Source organism: Aotus nancymaae, unplaced genomic scaffold, assembly GCF_030222135.1.
Source record: "Aotus nancymaae isolate 86718 unplaced genomic scaffold, 86718_ANA_hifiasm-v0.15.2.pri h1tg000012l, whole genome shotgun sequence".
NCBI lineage: Eukaryota > Metazoa > Chordata > Mammalia > Primates > Aotidae > Aotus > Aotus nancymaae.
In genome coordinates, this window is record NW_026988423.1 from 12,837,053 (window position 1) to 12,853,137 (window position 16,085).

At 40.5% G+C, this 16,085-nt stretch overlaps 1 protein-coding gene across 1 annotated transcript in view; it reads left to right on the forward strand.

Moving 5' to 3' along the window:
- The window catches only part of CUL5 (cullin 5), a 112,467-nt gene that overhangs the window by 28,588 nt on the left and 67,794 nt on the right, over nucleotides 1-16,085 (forward strand). The window contains exons 3-4 of the mRNA XM_012474591.3: nucleotides 12,193-12,292; nucleotides 15,828-16,004. Of these exons, the coding sequence (XP_012330014.1) occupies nucleotides 12,193-12,292; nucleotides 15,828-16,004 (277 nt within the window). The remainder of the gene's footprint in view (nucleotides 1-12,192; nucleotides 12,293-15,827; nucleotides 16,005-16,085) is intronic.

Sequence of the window (16,085 nt, forward strand, 5' to 3'; positions counted from 1 at the left end):
GAAATGACTAGCAGCATATTACATATTATGTCATTTTTGATTATACATCTAGATGCAATAGCTGCAAAGTACACAGTCATCTCTTAACCCCCTGCCACGTTTTTACCTTATTTTAAATTTATTTATTTATTGAGATGGAGTCTTGCTCTGTTGACCAGGCTGGAGTGCAGTGGCACAATCTCGGCTTACTGCATCCTCCACCTCCTGGGTTCAAGCGACTCCTGCCTCGCCCCTTGAGTAGCTGGACTACAGGTACCCACCACTGAACACAGCTAATTTTTATATTTTTAGTAGAGATGGAATTTTACCCTGTTGGCCAGGCTGGTCTCTCTTGATCTCAAGTGATCTGCCCACCTTAGCCTCCCAAAGTGTTGGGATTACAGGCATGAGCCACCATGCCTGGCCATCCTTGTTCCTTGTTTTAAATTTAATCAAACTTCTAGTAGTAAATTCAGTGTTTATAAGAGTAACATTACAGCTGCTGGGAGATCCTGACTGGAATGTAAGGTATAGGTATAGGGAGGGACTGCAGCAGCAGCAGCTAGGCTGAAAAAAACAGCTAAAGTGGTTAACTCTCCCCACTCCTGTTTCTCCTCTAGTTTATCTAAAGCTTTGCTCCAGCCCTGGGCTCTGATTTTGCTATTATTTTTTCCTATTTGAAGGAGAGAGCATATAAACTTTTAACACTTTTGATCCACCCAAAAGTCACCTTTGGGAACTTTTGGGCCTCTTCTCTTCCCACCTGGAGGCAAGAAAAAGCAAAAACAGAGACATCATCCAGGCTCTGCTTTTTCTCCCCTCACTTTAGTCAGCATGGCCAGAAACTACCAGGGGAATGAGAGAACCAGTTCTCCTGGTGTTAGAACTACCATTTTCAAATTTCATAAATAATTTTTACCTGTCACAACAGACAAGCTCAGCTGCTGTTACATACTTTTTTTTTTTTTTTTTTTTTTTTTTGAGACGAAGTTTCGCTCTTGTTACCCAGGCTGAAGTGCAATGGCGCTATCTCGGCTCACCGCAACCTCCACCTCCTGGGTTCAGGCAATTCTCCTGCCTCAGCCTCCTGAGTAGCTGGGATTACAGGCACACGCCACCATGCCCAGCTAATTTTTTGTATTTTTAGTAGAGACGGGGTTTCACCATGTTGACCAGGATGGTCTCGATCTCTTGACCTCGTGATCCACCCGCCTTGACCTCCCAAAGTGCTGGGATTACAGGCGTGAGCCACCGTGTCCGACCCTGCTGTTAAATACTATGAATGATTTTATAGCCACCCAAGCAACAAATGTTTGTCATCCTACTGCTTCTTCCCTCTTCATGAGTCCAGCTTCTGATACCAGCTGTGTCAGCAATCCCAAGGTCACCCCTAGGCTTAGTGATTGCTGGGAGTATTCATAGGACTCACCATGTAGTTGTATTCACAGCTATGACTTATAACAGTGAAGGAAGCAAAGCAAAATCAACAAAGGGAAAAAGTGCATGTAGCAAAGTCCAGGCTACCAAAATGCAAACTCCCAAATGTCTTCTCTCACAGGAGTCAAACAGAGCAAGCTTAATTCCTCCAGCAACTGACTGAGACGACACATTTAAAATATTGTCTACCGCCGGGCGTGGTGGCTCACGCCTGTAATCCAAGCACTTTGGAGGCCAAGGTGGGCAGATCACCTGAGGTTGGGAGTTCAAGACCAGCCTGACCAATATGGTGAAACCCCGTCTTTAAAAAAAAAAAAAGAAAAAAAAAATTGTCTACCAGGATAGCTAATTAGAGACTCAGCACCCAGACTTTGTCCTGAGATCTCGTCATATAAGCAGCTTCTGCCTGACACATACCAAAATTCGAGAGTGGCAGAAGAAAAGCAAGTGTTCAATGTAAGTCACACTGTTTGTATAAACAGTTTAGGTACATAAAACATTCTTGTTAAGGAATGATGGGAATCCTCCCAAAAATCCAGATTGCCACATCCTAGCCAGAGGCCAGCCTTGCACACAGGTCTTTCTTAGGATAGCAGTCTCACACACACTATTAAAATACTGTATCAATGAATTACAGATGTGTAATTACATAACCTATACACATTGAGCTATTGTAATCATTTTCGCTCTTTATCACTTAAGAAAATAATTTCCTAAATGATATAGGACTTGTATGCAGCAATTAACTTATAATTCTGGCCTTTGGGAAATTAAAGTTCAGTAAGAAACAGCTGAGGCCTTTTAAAGCTTTATTACATTCATGTATACATATGATTTTCATAGGTGTGGTGGGGTTTTTTTGCTATTAGGTTGTTTTTGCCAATTATTCAATTAAACTATTTTATGAATGATATGTTGGGTGTGGTGGGGTTTTTTACTGTTAGGTTGTTTTTGCCAATCTGTTGATAAAGTTTATTATTGAGAATAGTGCTTGTTCTCTGAGTACTCCTGACTGAGAAAAGGAGCATAGAGTGGTGGTGTTCCCTACTAAAAGTGGACTTCAAAGTAGAAATCATTAATAATCTTGTACGGTTGGTGGCCTCAACATGTCATTTTTAAAGATCTTTCAGCCAGGCATGGTGGCTCACACCTGCAATCCCAGCACTTTGGGAGACTGAGGTGGGTGGATCACCTGAGGCCAGGAGTTTGAGACCAGCCTGGCCAACATGGTGAAACCCCATCTCTACTAAAAAATACATAAATTACCTGGGTGCGATGGTGGGCCCCGGTAATCCCAGCTACTCAGGAGGCTGAGGCAGGAGAATCACTTGACCCTGGGAGGCAGAGGTTGCAGTGAGCCAGGATTGTGTCATTCCACTCCAGCCTGGGAAACAAGAGTGAAACTCCATGTCAAAAAATAAAAAAGATCTTTCATCTCCTTGGAGTACCTAAAGCAGCTCAATGTATAGTCCTTTTAGGTAAAGGGATTCCTATGTATATCACCAAAATTGCAAGACTGACAATAATTAAAACCCTTGTAACTTTTATCCATATTTTGGCCATATTAATCATTAACATTTAGGTTGCTTATATCTTCCTAAATCTGAGTTAATAATGTATTGATGTCAAGCTGCATTGACTATCTGAGATTCCCACCCCTTTTCTCATAATCTGTATTCTTTCTCAGTAGAAGTACTCTTGGTATTTTGGGTGGTATAAGAGATTGTTCTGCATCTTGTACAATATTTATCACTTCTGTCGTTCACTTTTTTTTTTTTTTTTTTTTTTTTTGAGATGGAGTTTCACTCTTATTGCCTAGGCTGGAGTTCAATGGTGCAATCTTGGCTCACTGCAACCTCTGCCTCCCGGATTCAAGTGATTCTCCTGCCTCAGCTTCCCACATAGCTGGGATTACAGGCATGTGCCACCACACCCAGATTTATTGTACTTAGTAGAGATGGGGTTTCATCATGTTGGTCAGGCTGGTCTTGAACCCCTGACCTCAGGTGATCCACCCGCCTTGGCTTCACAAAGTGCTTTGATTACAGGCATGAGCCACCATGCCCAGCCTGTCCTTCACTCTTATAAACTCCAGTCATGAGCACGCCTTCTGTTCCTTTCTCCCCACCCTTCATTATAAAAACAGAGATTCTCGCATGTTTCCAGATACCCTTCTAGAGGAATAATACCTTCCTCAGTTGAGAACTGCTGCTCTAGATCTATGGTGTTAGGTTTGATTCTGCTCTGTGGAATTAAAGCCAGAATTAAATAAACTACTTTCAACTTGTGAGATATTAAAAAAAAAAGTTCTTTAAGTATATTACTAAATTTCAACAGCTACCCTATGAGGCAGTTATTGTCTGTACTTTACAGGTAAGAAAATTGATTTTGGCTGGATGTGGTGGCTCACACCTGTAATCCTAACACTTTGGGAGGCTGAGGTGGGCAACATGGTAAAACCTTGTCTCTACAAAAAAATGCAAAAAATTAGCTGGGCATGGTAGCACATGCCTGTTGTCCCAGCTACTCAGGAGGCTGAGGTGGGAGAATCAGCTGAGCCTGAGAGGTCAAGGCCACTGTACTCCAGCCTGGGTGACAGAGCGAGAACCTTACTAAAAAAAAAAAAAAAGGGAAAAGAAAAGAAAAAAGATCTTGAGAGACATGAGATACTTAAACTCAGGACACATTAAATTATAGAATTGGTTTTCAACCAAGGTGTGTGTTTGTCTCCAAAGTTTGTCTACAGTGTAGCAGTTAGGAGTACAGATTTTGGTATCAATTGGAACTGAATTTGGATTCTGAGTCTTCACTTTTTAATTTTATAGCTCTTGCCTGTTACTTCATCTGGCTTACTCGTCCTCATGTCTGGGTCTCAGATGGAGACATTATTCATAAAATACTGGATAAAGTAGGCAGGCAGGCAGTTTGGAAGGTATGGAGCAGGATAGGAAACTAGTTTACAAGTTTATTATAAAGGATATTACGCCAGGTGTGGTGGCTCATGCCTGTGATCCCAGCACTTTGGGAGGTGGAGACAGATGGAGCCCAGGGGTTCAAGACCAGCCTGGGCAACACAGGAAGACTCCATCTCTACAAAAAGTACAAAAGCTAGCCAAGCATGGCGGTACATGCTCTCAGACTGGTCTTGAACTCCTGGCCTCAAGGGATCCTCCCAATCAGACTCCCCAAGTAGGTGGGACTACAGGCGCAAGCCACTGCACCTGGCTCGGGGCTTTTCCTTGATGGGAAACTTTTTATTACTGCTTCAATCTTGTTATTCATTATCAGTCTGTTCTGGTTTTCTCTTTCTTTATGGTTCAATCCTGGTAGGTTGTATGTATCTTCCCAGGAATTTATCCATTTCTTCTATGTTTTCTAATTTGTTGGTGTATAGCTGTTTTTATAAGTCTCTGATGATTCTTGTTAATTGTATTTTAAAATTCTTTTATGTCGTTTTTTTCCTACTCGATATTAAAATATGGAGAAATTTTGTGATAAACACTGCTCATTAGATAAGCCAGTAGTCATTCCTGGTTTTCTTTGCCTTGCATACCTTCTGCTAGAAAGGCTGGATAATTTAATACTTACTTTTTGGGTCTTCCTTGCTACTAGGGTGGCTGTATGATACCATTCTGGAAAATAGATCTGTGGGAGGCTTCTAGAAAAGTTTTTACTTTCCACATGAATTATACTAATGTGCTTGGCACTGTCCTTCCTTTCCCCGCTTAATAGTCACAGGGGTAAGAGACTAACATGATAAGATGGCAGAACAAAAAGGAAAAGATCCCAGTGAGCTGGTGACACCAACAGTTGCATACCTCTACTCTTCTTGTTATATAAGAAAAATAGTCTTTTGACGGATGGATCACCAGAGGTCAGCAGTACAAGAGCAGCCTGGCCAACATGATGAAACCCTGTCTCTACTAAAAATACAAAAATTAGCTGGCCGTGTTGGCGGGTGCCTGTAATCCCAGCTACTGGGGAGGCTGAGGCAGGAGAATCGCTTGAACTTGGGAGGCAAAGGTTGCAGTGAGTCGAGATCGCACCATTGCACTCCAGCTGGGCAACAAGAGCAAAAGTCTGTCTCAAAAAAAAGGCCAGGCACAGTGGCTCACGCCTATAATCCCAGCACGTTGGGAGGCCAAGGTGGATGGATCACTAGGTCAAGAGATTGAGACCATCCTGTCAAACATGTGAAACCCTGTCTCTACTAAAAAAATACAAAAATTAGCTAGGCGTGGTGGCACATGCCTGTAGTCTCAGCCACTTGGGAGGCTGAGGTAGGAGAATCACTTCAACCTGGGAGTCGGAGATTGCACTGAGCCAGGATCACGCCACTGTACTCCAGCCTGGTGACAGAGTGAGATTCCATCTCAAAAAAAAAAGCCTCTTAGTAGTTAAATTCATCTTAACTCACTTTAATCTTGTTTTTAGTTGAGTATGTCCTAAGTGATTAGGATGTGTTAAAGTATTCCAGTGTATTTGTGTCATGCCATTACATTTGTAATTACTTTTGCTTATATTTTATATGAGCTGTAAATAGAGATTATATAAAATTTACAATTGTAATCATTTTTAAATGTACAATTCAATGGCATTAATTATATTCCAGTGTTATGCAAACATCAACACAGTCCATTCTCCAAACCTCTTCATCATCCAAAACAGAAGCTCTATTGTACCCATTAAACAGTAATTGCTTATCCTTCCTCCCCCTAGCTCCTGGTAACCTCCATTTTCCTTTCCGTCTATGAATTTGCTTATCTAGGTAACTCATATAAATGGAATCATATAGTATTTGTCCTTTTGAAAGGTATACTATTTTTTAACGGATTAGGTTCTTCAGTTTGGGTTTAATGTATGACTGGATATTCTTGCTTTTGTTGCTTTTATAACTATCATGGATCTGACATTGTTTCTTTATTTTCCCTTTCTTTGTTTTTATTAATTTGGACGTTTATTTCCATTAGTGGTTGCCTTAATGTTTCTTGCTGTTAGTTAGAAGCATGTGATAGTCCTACTAATTGAAAACAAAATACATATTTTATCACATCAAGGTCACACTATTTCTTCTCTTTTACACCAGGAAATCAAAACCTTTGGAATAGTTTTTACTTCTTGCTTCTTCTGTCTCTTCTGTCTGCCTTCTTAAGACTTTTGAGAAGCTTCTATTTCCTCCCCCTCCTATTTCTCAACTCCTAGATTTTTCTAATATAGTTAAGTATTTAAAAAGATTTACTTTATGGCATGTTCCCTTTTAAAAGCACTTTGGGGCTGGGTGTGATGGCTCATGCCTGTAATCCCAACACTTTGGGAGGCTGAGGCCGGAAGATTGCTTGAGGCCAGATTTCAAGACCAGCCTGGGAAACACAGCAAGATTCCATCTCTACAAAAAATTAGCCATAGCTGGGTGTGGTGGCTCATGCCTGTTCTCTACTAAAAATATAAAAATTGGCTGGGTGTGGCATTGCACACCTGTAATCCCAGCTAATTGGCCAGCTGAGGCACTAGAATTGCTTGAACCCAGGGAGCAGAGGTTGCAGTGAGCCAAGATTGCGCCACTACACTCCAACCTGGCTGACGGAATGAGACTCCATCTCAAGAAAAAAAAATAAAATAAGAAAGCACATGTTTGTAGTCCCAGCTACTCAGGAGGCTGAGGTAGGATTTTTGAGAACAGAAGGTTTACGTTATGGTGAGCTCATAATGCCACTGGACTCTAGGCAGGGTGACAGGGAGAGACCTTGTCTCAAAAAAAAAAAAAAAAAAGTGCCTTGAGAACATTCTTCCCTGATACAGCAATGCAGAGAAGTACTTGGCAGTTAAGAAAAGAGAGCTGGAGAAGATATATCAAATCACTTCTAAGTTTTACTCTTTAGGTAAGATTTCTAGAGAGTTACCTAACTCCACCCCCTTACCACACCATTCCCTGTTACCCTATGAGACTCAAGTCCAGTTTGAACCTTTCTGACACATATGCAGCAGTGAGTTGAGTACAGCAGGGTTACAAAGATAGGTTTGTTTTAGAGATGCACAGCACTCTGCTGATGAGTGACTGGTTCCAGAATTTTTCAGGAGCCTTACCAACCTTTCTTAGAACTGCACTGATTCTTACTGCTCAGACTTCCTTCCTTGTCTCCTCTACAGGGATCAGACCTATATCCAGCTTTCTCTAGCCCATTTTCCATTTTCCTTCACAGATCTCAGCTCACTGCAACCTTTGCCTCCTGGGTTCAAGCAATTCTCCTGCCTCAGCCTCCCAAGTAGCTGGGGTTACAGGCGCCTGCCACCATGCCCAGATAATTTTTTGTATTTTTAGTAGAGACGGGGTTTCATCATGTTGGCCAGGCTGGTCTCGAACTCCTGACCTCAGGTGATCCACCTACCTTGGTCTCCCAAAGTGCTGGATTACGGGCGTGAGCCACCATGCCTGGCCCCATCAGCTTCTTAAAAGTCTTCTTAAACTAACACATGAGTCATTGTGGAGTGTCTGGCACATAGTAAACAGTTAATACATGTTAGTTTTGTTATAGTAAACTAAATAAAAGATGATGGTGACTCTCACTATGGTAATGGTGATGAAGGGAAATGTCCACATTAGAGAGAGATTTGGATGATGAATACAATAGGACTGCGATTGAATATAAGGGATAAAAGGGGGTTGGGTTGCCCAATTTCTTTCTTATTACTTTGCATTTCACTTTACAGGGTAGTCACATCGTTGTGCTTACAATTCACTGCAATTACCATAATCATCCACAGTTCTTTTTTTTTGTTTTTTGAGACAGAGTCTCACTCTGTTGACCAGGCTGCAGCAGTGCAGTGGTGTGATCTTATGCCTCAGCCTCCCGAATAGCTGGAACTACAGGCATGCACCACCACACCAGGCTAATTTTTGTATTTTTTAGTAGAGATGGTTTCGCTGTGTTGGCCAGGCTGGTCCTGAACTCCTGGCCTCAAGCGATTCACCAGCCTTGTCTTCCCTGAGTGCCGGGATTACAGGCATGAGGCACTGCACCTGGCCTACAGTTCTTATACTGTCGTTTTCTCATAAAATATCCTCCCTCCTATCTTTGTACACTTTTGCCTGGCAAATTCCTATTTTTAGAGATTAAGCTCAGGTACCAACTATTCCAGGAAGCCTTTCCTTTTTCTCTCTACCTCTCACTTTCACCCTTACCCTATCCTTGGGTTCCTAAACCTATCTTTTGTTTATATGGGTAAAATAGTTGTAACATACTAAATTATGTATCAGTTTCTTTTTTTGTATCAGATTTTTTTTTCTTTTTTGAGACAGTATCTTTCCCTGTTGCCCAGGCTGGAATTCAGAGGCATGATCTTGGCTTACTGCAACCTCTGCTTCCTGGGTTCAAGTGATTCCCTTGCCTCAGCCTCTCGAGTAGCTGGGGCTACAGGCATGCACCACCACATCTGGCTAATTTTTGTATTTTTAGTAAAGATGGGGTTTTGTCATATTGGCCAGGCTGGTCTCAAACTCCTGGCCTCAAGTGATCTGCCCACCTTGGCCTCCCAAAGTGCTGAGATTAAAGGCATGATCCACCATGCTTGTCCTGTTTTTTTTTCTAAAAAAATTTTTTAGAGGCAGGGCATTACTCTGTCTCTAAGGGTGGAGTGCAGTGGCACAATTGTAGCTTACTTTAGCCTTGAACTCCTGAGTTCAAGTGATCTTCCCTCATCAGCCTCTTGAAAATTAGGATTACAGGCATGTGCCACTATGCTCAGCTGATTATTTTATTTTATTTTTGTATAGATGAGGCCTTGCCATGTGGCCTAGTCTGGTCTCAAACTTCTGGCCTCAAATGATCCTCCTGCCTTGGCCTCCAAGAGTGCTAGGATTACAGGCATAAGCCAATATGCCCGGCCCAGTCTCTTCTTTTAAACTCTAGATTCCTTTATTCATTAGGTGAGACTGTATAGGTATGCATGAGTCAATTAATTGTTTTGTAATTTATTCTGAGAGTATTGGGAAACCATTAAAGAATTTAAGTATGGGGTAATACGATTTTTCTTGAGTTTTGTAAAGATCACTTTAACTTCTTGTTTAATAGATTAGAGGGGTGCAAGAGTAGATTTGGTTTAGTGTGAGTTCTGGAGCCTGATTTCCTGGCTCCAACATATACTAATTGTATAATCTTGGATTGTTTTTCCCTGAGTTCCCCATCTGTAAAATAAGGATAAAATAGTAGTACTTTAAAGTTGCTGTGAAGATAAAGTGAGTTATAAGAACTTAGAATACTATCTGGCCGGTCACAGTGCCTCATGCCTGTAATCCCAGCACTTTGGGAGGCCAAGACAGGTGGATCACCTGAGGTCAGAAGTTTGAGACCAGCCTGACTAACATGGTAAAACTCCCTCTCTACTAAAAATATAAAACTTAGCTGGTGGCACATGCCTGTAATTCCAGCTACTGGAGAGACTGAAGCAGGAGAATCACTTGAACTTTGTAGGTGGAGGTTGTAGTGGGCCAACATTCCATTACACTACAGCCTGGGCAACAAGAGCCAAACTTCATCTCCAAAAGATAAATAAATAAAAGAATAGTATCTGGCACATAATAAGCAGTCAGGTGTTACCTTTTGTGTTATTATTTAACAAATATTTGTATGCTGACATCATCCTAGGCACTGGGCCAGATACCATTATGAAGCTGAATTGAACAAGTGAAAAAAGCATTCAAACTAATATGGAGACAAAACTTTGGACTATAATAGTGTCTCTAAAAATTGGAATATAGGCCAAACACAGTGGCTCATGCCTGTAATCCCTGCCCTTTGGGAGGCTGAGGCAGGAGATTACTTGAGTTCAGGAGTTCACAGTCAGCCTAGACAACATAGGGAGACCCTGTCTCTACAAAAAATAAAAAATTAGCCAGGCATGGTAGCACACACCTGTGATCTCAGCTAGTTGGGAGACTGAGGCAGGAGGATCACTTGAGCCCAGGAGGTTGAGGCTGCAGTAAGCTGTGTTCATGCCACTGCACTCCAGACTGGGCAACAGAGTGAGACACTGTCTCAAAAAAAAAAAAAAAAAAGGAAACAAAATAATTCGAGTATAAAACAATTTGATTATTGACATGTTATAATTCTGGAGATGCTTTATTTGGATTTGACTTTTTTTAATCGTAGAGACTCCATTGTAAATTGAATGAATCACTGAGGAACATTTTTTGAATGAATGATTCTTCAGTATGACCCTGTCCTTTTGTTGTAAGTTTCTCTGATTTACAACTTGGTGTTTTATTTTATTTTATTTTATTTTTTTGACACAGTTTCACTCAATCACTCAGGCTGGATTTTAATGACGGCATCTTGGCTCACTGCAACTTCTGCCTCCTGGGTTCAAGTGATTCTCATGCCTCGGCCTCTCAGGTAGCTGGCATTATAGGTGTGCACCACCACGCCTGGCTAATTTTTGTATTATTAGTAGATACGGGGTTTCACCATGTTAGCCAGACTGGTCTTGAACTCCTGACCTCAAGTGATCTGCCGACCTCAGCCTCCCAAAGTGCTTGGATTACAAGCGTGAGCCACCGCACCTGGCCTACAACTTGGTAATTAAGAAATTAACTTTCTGAACATGCTGTACTAATATTAAATATATTTCTATAATGAAGGACCTTTTTATAAAATACATCAGTTTTATAAATTCTGAGTTTTTGTATATCAATTTATGATAGCTTTTGTTTTTGTTTTTTGTTTAAAGGAGAAATGGTAATTGATGTGTAAATGGATAATATGTGGGGAAGCTAGGATATTTGCTTTATTGTGATTTAAGTGACTAATTTTTTAAAAAGACAAAATAGGCTGGCCTACATCCCAGCATTTTGGGAGGCTGAGGCAGGAGAATTGCTTGAGGATCAGAGTTCAAGCCCAGACTGGGCAACATAACAAAACCCTGTCTCTACCAGAAATTTAAAAAACTAGACAGGTGCATGCTTGTAGTCCTAGCTACTCAGGAGGCTGAGGTGGGAGGATCCCTTGAGCCCAGGAGTTTGAGACTGCAGTGAGCTGTGGGTGTGCCACTGCACTCCAGCCTGGGTGACAGAGTATATAACAAGACCGGGTGTGGTGACTCACACTTGCAGTTCCAGCACTTTGGAGGCTGAGGCAGGAGGATCCCTTGAAACCAGGAGTTCAAGACTAACCTGGACAACATAGGAAGATTGTCTTTACAAAAATTTTTTTTTGAAATGAGCCAGGTTTGGTGGCGTGCTCCTATAGTCTCAGCTCTTGGGAGACTAAGGTGGGAGAATCACCTCAACCCAGGAGGTCGAGGCTGCAGTGAGCCATGATCACGCCACTGTACTCCAGCCTGGGCAACAGAGTGAGACCCTGTCTCTAAAAAATAAAAATAAACAGTTTTAAAAATAATTAAAATTAAAGTGATGAAAGAATATATATCTCTTGTGTTAAAGAATTTAAAAGATTTGTAATTGCTTTTGCACAAGAAAATACTAATAGCAGTTAACTTTGGAGAGTGACATTGGGAGATGGAGACATGCTTTCATAACTAAATTTTATGTGGTAAGTAGCAGAGAATTAAAGAGGGAAACAATGGCAAAAGAAAATAAAAATAGGAACAAATGTATATGTGAGGCAATTTACAAGAGTACTTGGTTTATATGAGTGAATTCAAACACCAGTAGCTTGGTTCTAATATGATCCATAGAAACTGTACTACGATAGAACTTAAAATGAGTGTTGTCTCAATTCTTGTTTCATTATTAATGATTGTTTACCTACTTTATATTCACAGGGATGTGCATGCAGTCTGTCTTTGGGATGATAAAGGCCCAGCAAAAATTCATCAGGCTTTAAAAGAAGATATTCTTGAGTTTATTAAGCAAGCACAGGCAGTAAGTTCCACATGTTTATTTTAGACTTGTTTTAAAACTAGTCAGATAATCATATTTTATGATTTTGAAAGTAGGACTTCCTGAAGTAATTTCAAAATATTACATTGACTTTTGACATGTTTGTGAAGGAATTTTATTAATGAAATGATTGTCATTAGTTGGAGTATTTTTTTTCCCACAGTGATACTTCTGTCAAGAGAGTACATATTATCCTTAATTAAAAGATGCTATAGTGAATTCAGTTTTTTATGATTTTTAGAAGTCCTCACCACCATTATTTTTTGGCTACACATCTATCCACACAAATCTGTTTTTTTTCTCTCATGACTAATACCTCTTCTCAAGTTGACAGTAGTTTCTTTAATTCCAGATCCTTCTTTAGTTGTAAATTCTTTAGGTTGTCCCTTGTATTGCTGTTGCTGAGCTGAAATTCAACACTCCTGTATTGTTATTATGTATAAATGGCTAATTATACTGAAATGAAGACAAAGCTCATTTAGGCATTAGATCAGTTATGCAAGAGTTTGTTTGTTTGTTTGTTTTGACACCTTGTGATGTTATTTTAAGTCAGCCATAGCCTCTCTAATGAGTAAATCTCTTAGCATTTTGAGGAGGAGCCAAAGGACATGAGATTATTTTCCTTTCTATAAAATGAGGTCTGGGGCAGGCCACAGTAGCTCACGCCTGTAATCCCAGCTCTTTGGGAGGCCAAGGCAGGTGAATTGCTTCACTTAGAAAATTAAATGTTTCAATATCACAATTTAAAACTATTTTTTTAGAACTGATTTAGAGATTTGCATTGGAAAATGTATCACATTTTCTTTTTATGATTTGATAAAGACAAATTATGTTTATTTCAGATTGATGGAGTTTTATTCTTCAGTTTCTAGAAATAAGCTTATAAAGAATTACCTTAGTTTTTTTTGTTTTTGTTTTTGTTTTTTTGTTTTTTTGTTTTTTTTTGAGATGGCGTCTCATTCTGTCTTCCAGGCTGGAGTGCAGTGGCATGATCTCAACTCACTGCAACCTCCACCTCCCGAGTTCAAGTAATTCTCCTTCTTCAGCCTCCTGAGTAGCTGGGATTACAGGGGTGTGCCATCACACCCTGCTTTTTTTTTTTTTTTTTGAGACGGAGTCTCACTCTGTCACCTAGGCTGGAATGCAATGGCGTGATCTTGGCTCACTGCAACCTCCACCTCCCAGGTTCAAGCAATTCTCTTGCCTCAGCCTCCTTAGTAGCTGGGATTACAGGCACGTGCCACTGCGCCCAGCTAATTTTTGTATTTTCAGTAGAGACGGGGTTTCAACATCTTGGCAAGGCTGGTCTTGAACTCCTGACCTTGTGATCCACCCGCCTCGGCCTCCCAAAGTGCTGGGATTACAGGCATGAGCCACCGCGCCCGGCGCTTTTTGTTTTTTTTTTATTAGTGACAGGGTTTCACCATGTTGGCCAGGCTCGTCTTGAACTCCTGACCTCAGGTGATCCATCTGCCTCAATCTCCCAAAGTGCTGGGATTTCAGGCATGAGCCACCGTACCCAGCCTACCTTAGATGTTATTAACAGATGTTAAAAAATATACTCAACACTGGCAAAAAAAATATGGAAGGGTTTCACCGTAACATAACTGAATAAAGTCTGGAAATGTAGACCTCAACAAGAACCTGAGAATAGGATTTAGCACCACTAATTCAGAGCAGTTAATAGGAATGGCAGTGCCAGACATGGGTATATATAACTTAAGAAGATTTTTTTAAACTCTTTTTTTTGAGACAGAGTTTGGATCTTGTTACCCAGGCTGGAGTGCAATGGCGCGATCTCGGCTCACTGCAACCTCCGCCTCCTGGGTTCGGGCAATTTCCTGCCTCAGCCTCCTGAGTAGCTGGGATTACAGGCACGTGCCACCATGCCCAGCTAATTTTTTGTATTTTTAGTAGAGACGAGGTTTCACCATGTTGACCAGGATGGTCTTGATCTCTTGACCTCGTGATCCACCCGCCTCCTCCTCCCAAAGTGCTGGGATTACAAGCGTGAGCCACCATGCCCGGCCTTTTTTTTTTGTGAATCATTTTACTAGGCAATCTTCAATTGAACATACATTGTCAGTAAGGGCCAAATCTCCCAAATGGTTGAAAGGCAATATGCATTGAAATGTTTATAACCTTTTTTAAAGAACAAGAAAAAGAAGTAAAAATAATAAATATGTGGATTCTTCTTTTTTTTTTTTTTTTTAACCTGGATTAATACATCTGTTTTATTTGTTTACAATTCTGTGGCTTAGCAATTTGGGCTGCTCTTAGCTGATATTGCCTAAGCTTATTAATGCAGTAGCAGTGAACTGTGAGCTTTACCAGGACATAGTGGTCTAAAAGAGCAGTAAAACACGTATATGGTTTTTGGTGCTGGCTTTCTCTTCGCTGTGTGGTTCCTCATTCTCAAGGAAACCAGCCTTTGAGATGAAAGTAGAATCTACGATACCTATTCACGGATAGGCTTAGAAATCTCACAGTCTTACATCTGTGGCATTCTGTTGGTCAAAGTAAATCACAGGACCAGCCCAAACTCTAATAGTGGGGAAATAGACTCCTCCACCTTTTAAAAAATTGAGATATAATTCACATACCATAAAATGTACCCTCTTAAAGCATATGATTCAGTGGGTTGTATATTTCCTAAAGTTGTGCAGCCATCACCCACTAATCCCAGAATATTTTCATCACCCTAAAAAGAAACGCTGTATCTATGAACTCTCACTCCCTATTACCCCCTTCACCCACTAAATCACTAATCTGCTGTCCATGGATTTGTCTGTATTTGACATTTTCAATATTGGGATCATAATATCTACCCTTTTGTGACTAGTTTCTTTCACAGTATTTTGTTTCTCTCGCAATATTTTGTTTCTCTTTATGGCTGAATAATGTCTATTGTTTGGATATACCATATATTGTGGGGTTTTTTGGTTTCTTTTGTTTTTCATTTGTTTAGTTTTATTTTCTTTTTGAGACAGTCTTGCTCTGTCACCCAGGCCAGAGTACAGTGGCTCAGTCACAGCCACTACAGCCTCAACTGCCAGGGCTCAAGCAATCCTCCCACCTCAGCCTCCTAAGTAGCTGGGACCACAGCTACAAACCACCACACCCAGCTAATTTTTTGTATTTGTGGAGATGAGGTCTTGCTGTGTTGCTCAGGTTGGTCTCAAACTCCTGAACTCAAGCAGTCCCCCCACCTCAGCCTCCGGAAGTGCTGGGACTACAGGTATGAGCCACCACGCCTGGCCCATATATTGTTTATCCATATTTCAGCTGATGGATATCTGGGTTGTTTTTACTTTTTATCTATTTTGAATAATGCTGCTGTGAACATACGTGTGCAAGTTTTTTTGGTGTGTGAACCTATGTTTCAGTTTCTCTTGGATATAAGAGTTTGTACAATAATTTAAAAATTATGTACAATTTATATTTTGGCATGAATATGTTTTCTTAATTTTTCAAAGCAACTGCATTTATTTCAAATTGGTACACCTCTTTTTTTCAGCGAGTATTGAGCCATCAAGATGATACAGCTTTGCTAAAAGCATATATTGTTGAATGGAGAAAATTCTTTACACAATGTGATATTTTACCAAAACCGTTTTGTCAACTAGAGATTACTTTAATGGGTAAACAGGGCAGCAATAAAAAATCAAATGTGGAAGACAGTATTGTTCGAAAGGTAAGACCATTTTTCTTATTGTTTTCCTAATATTCTTCAGAAAGAGGATAATTTGGAAGCATTTGAAAGTAATTTGAACTT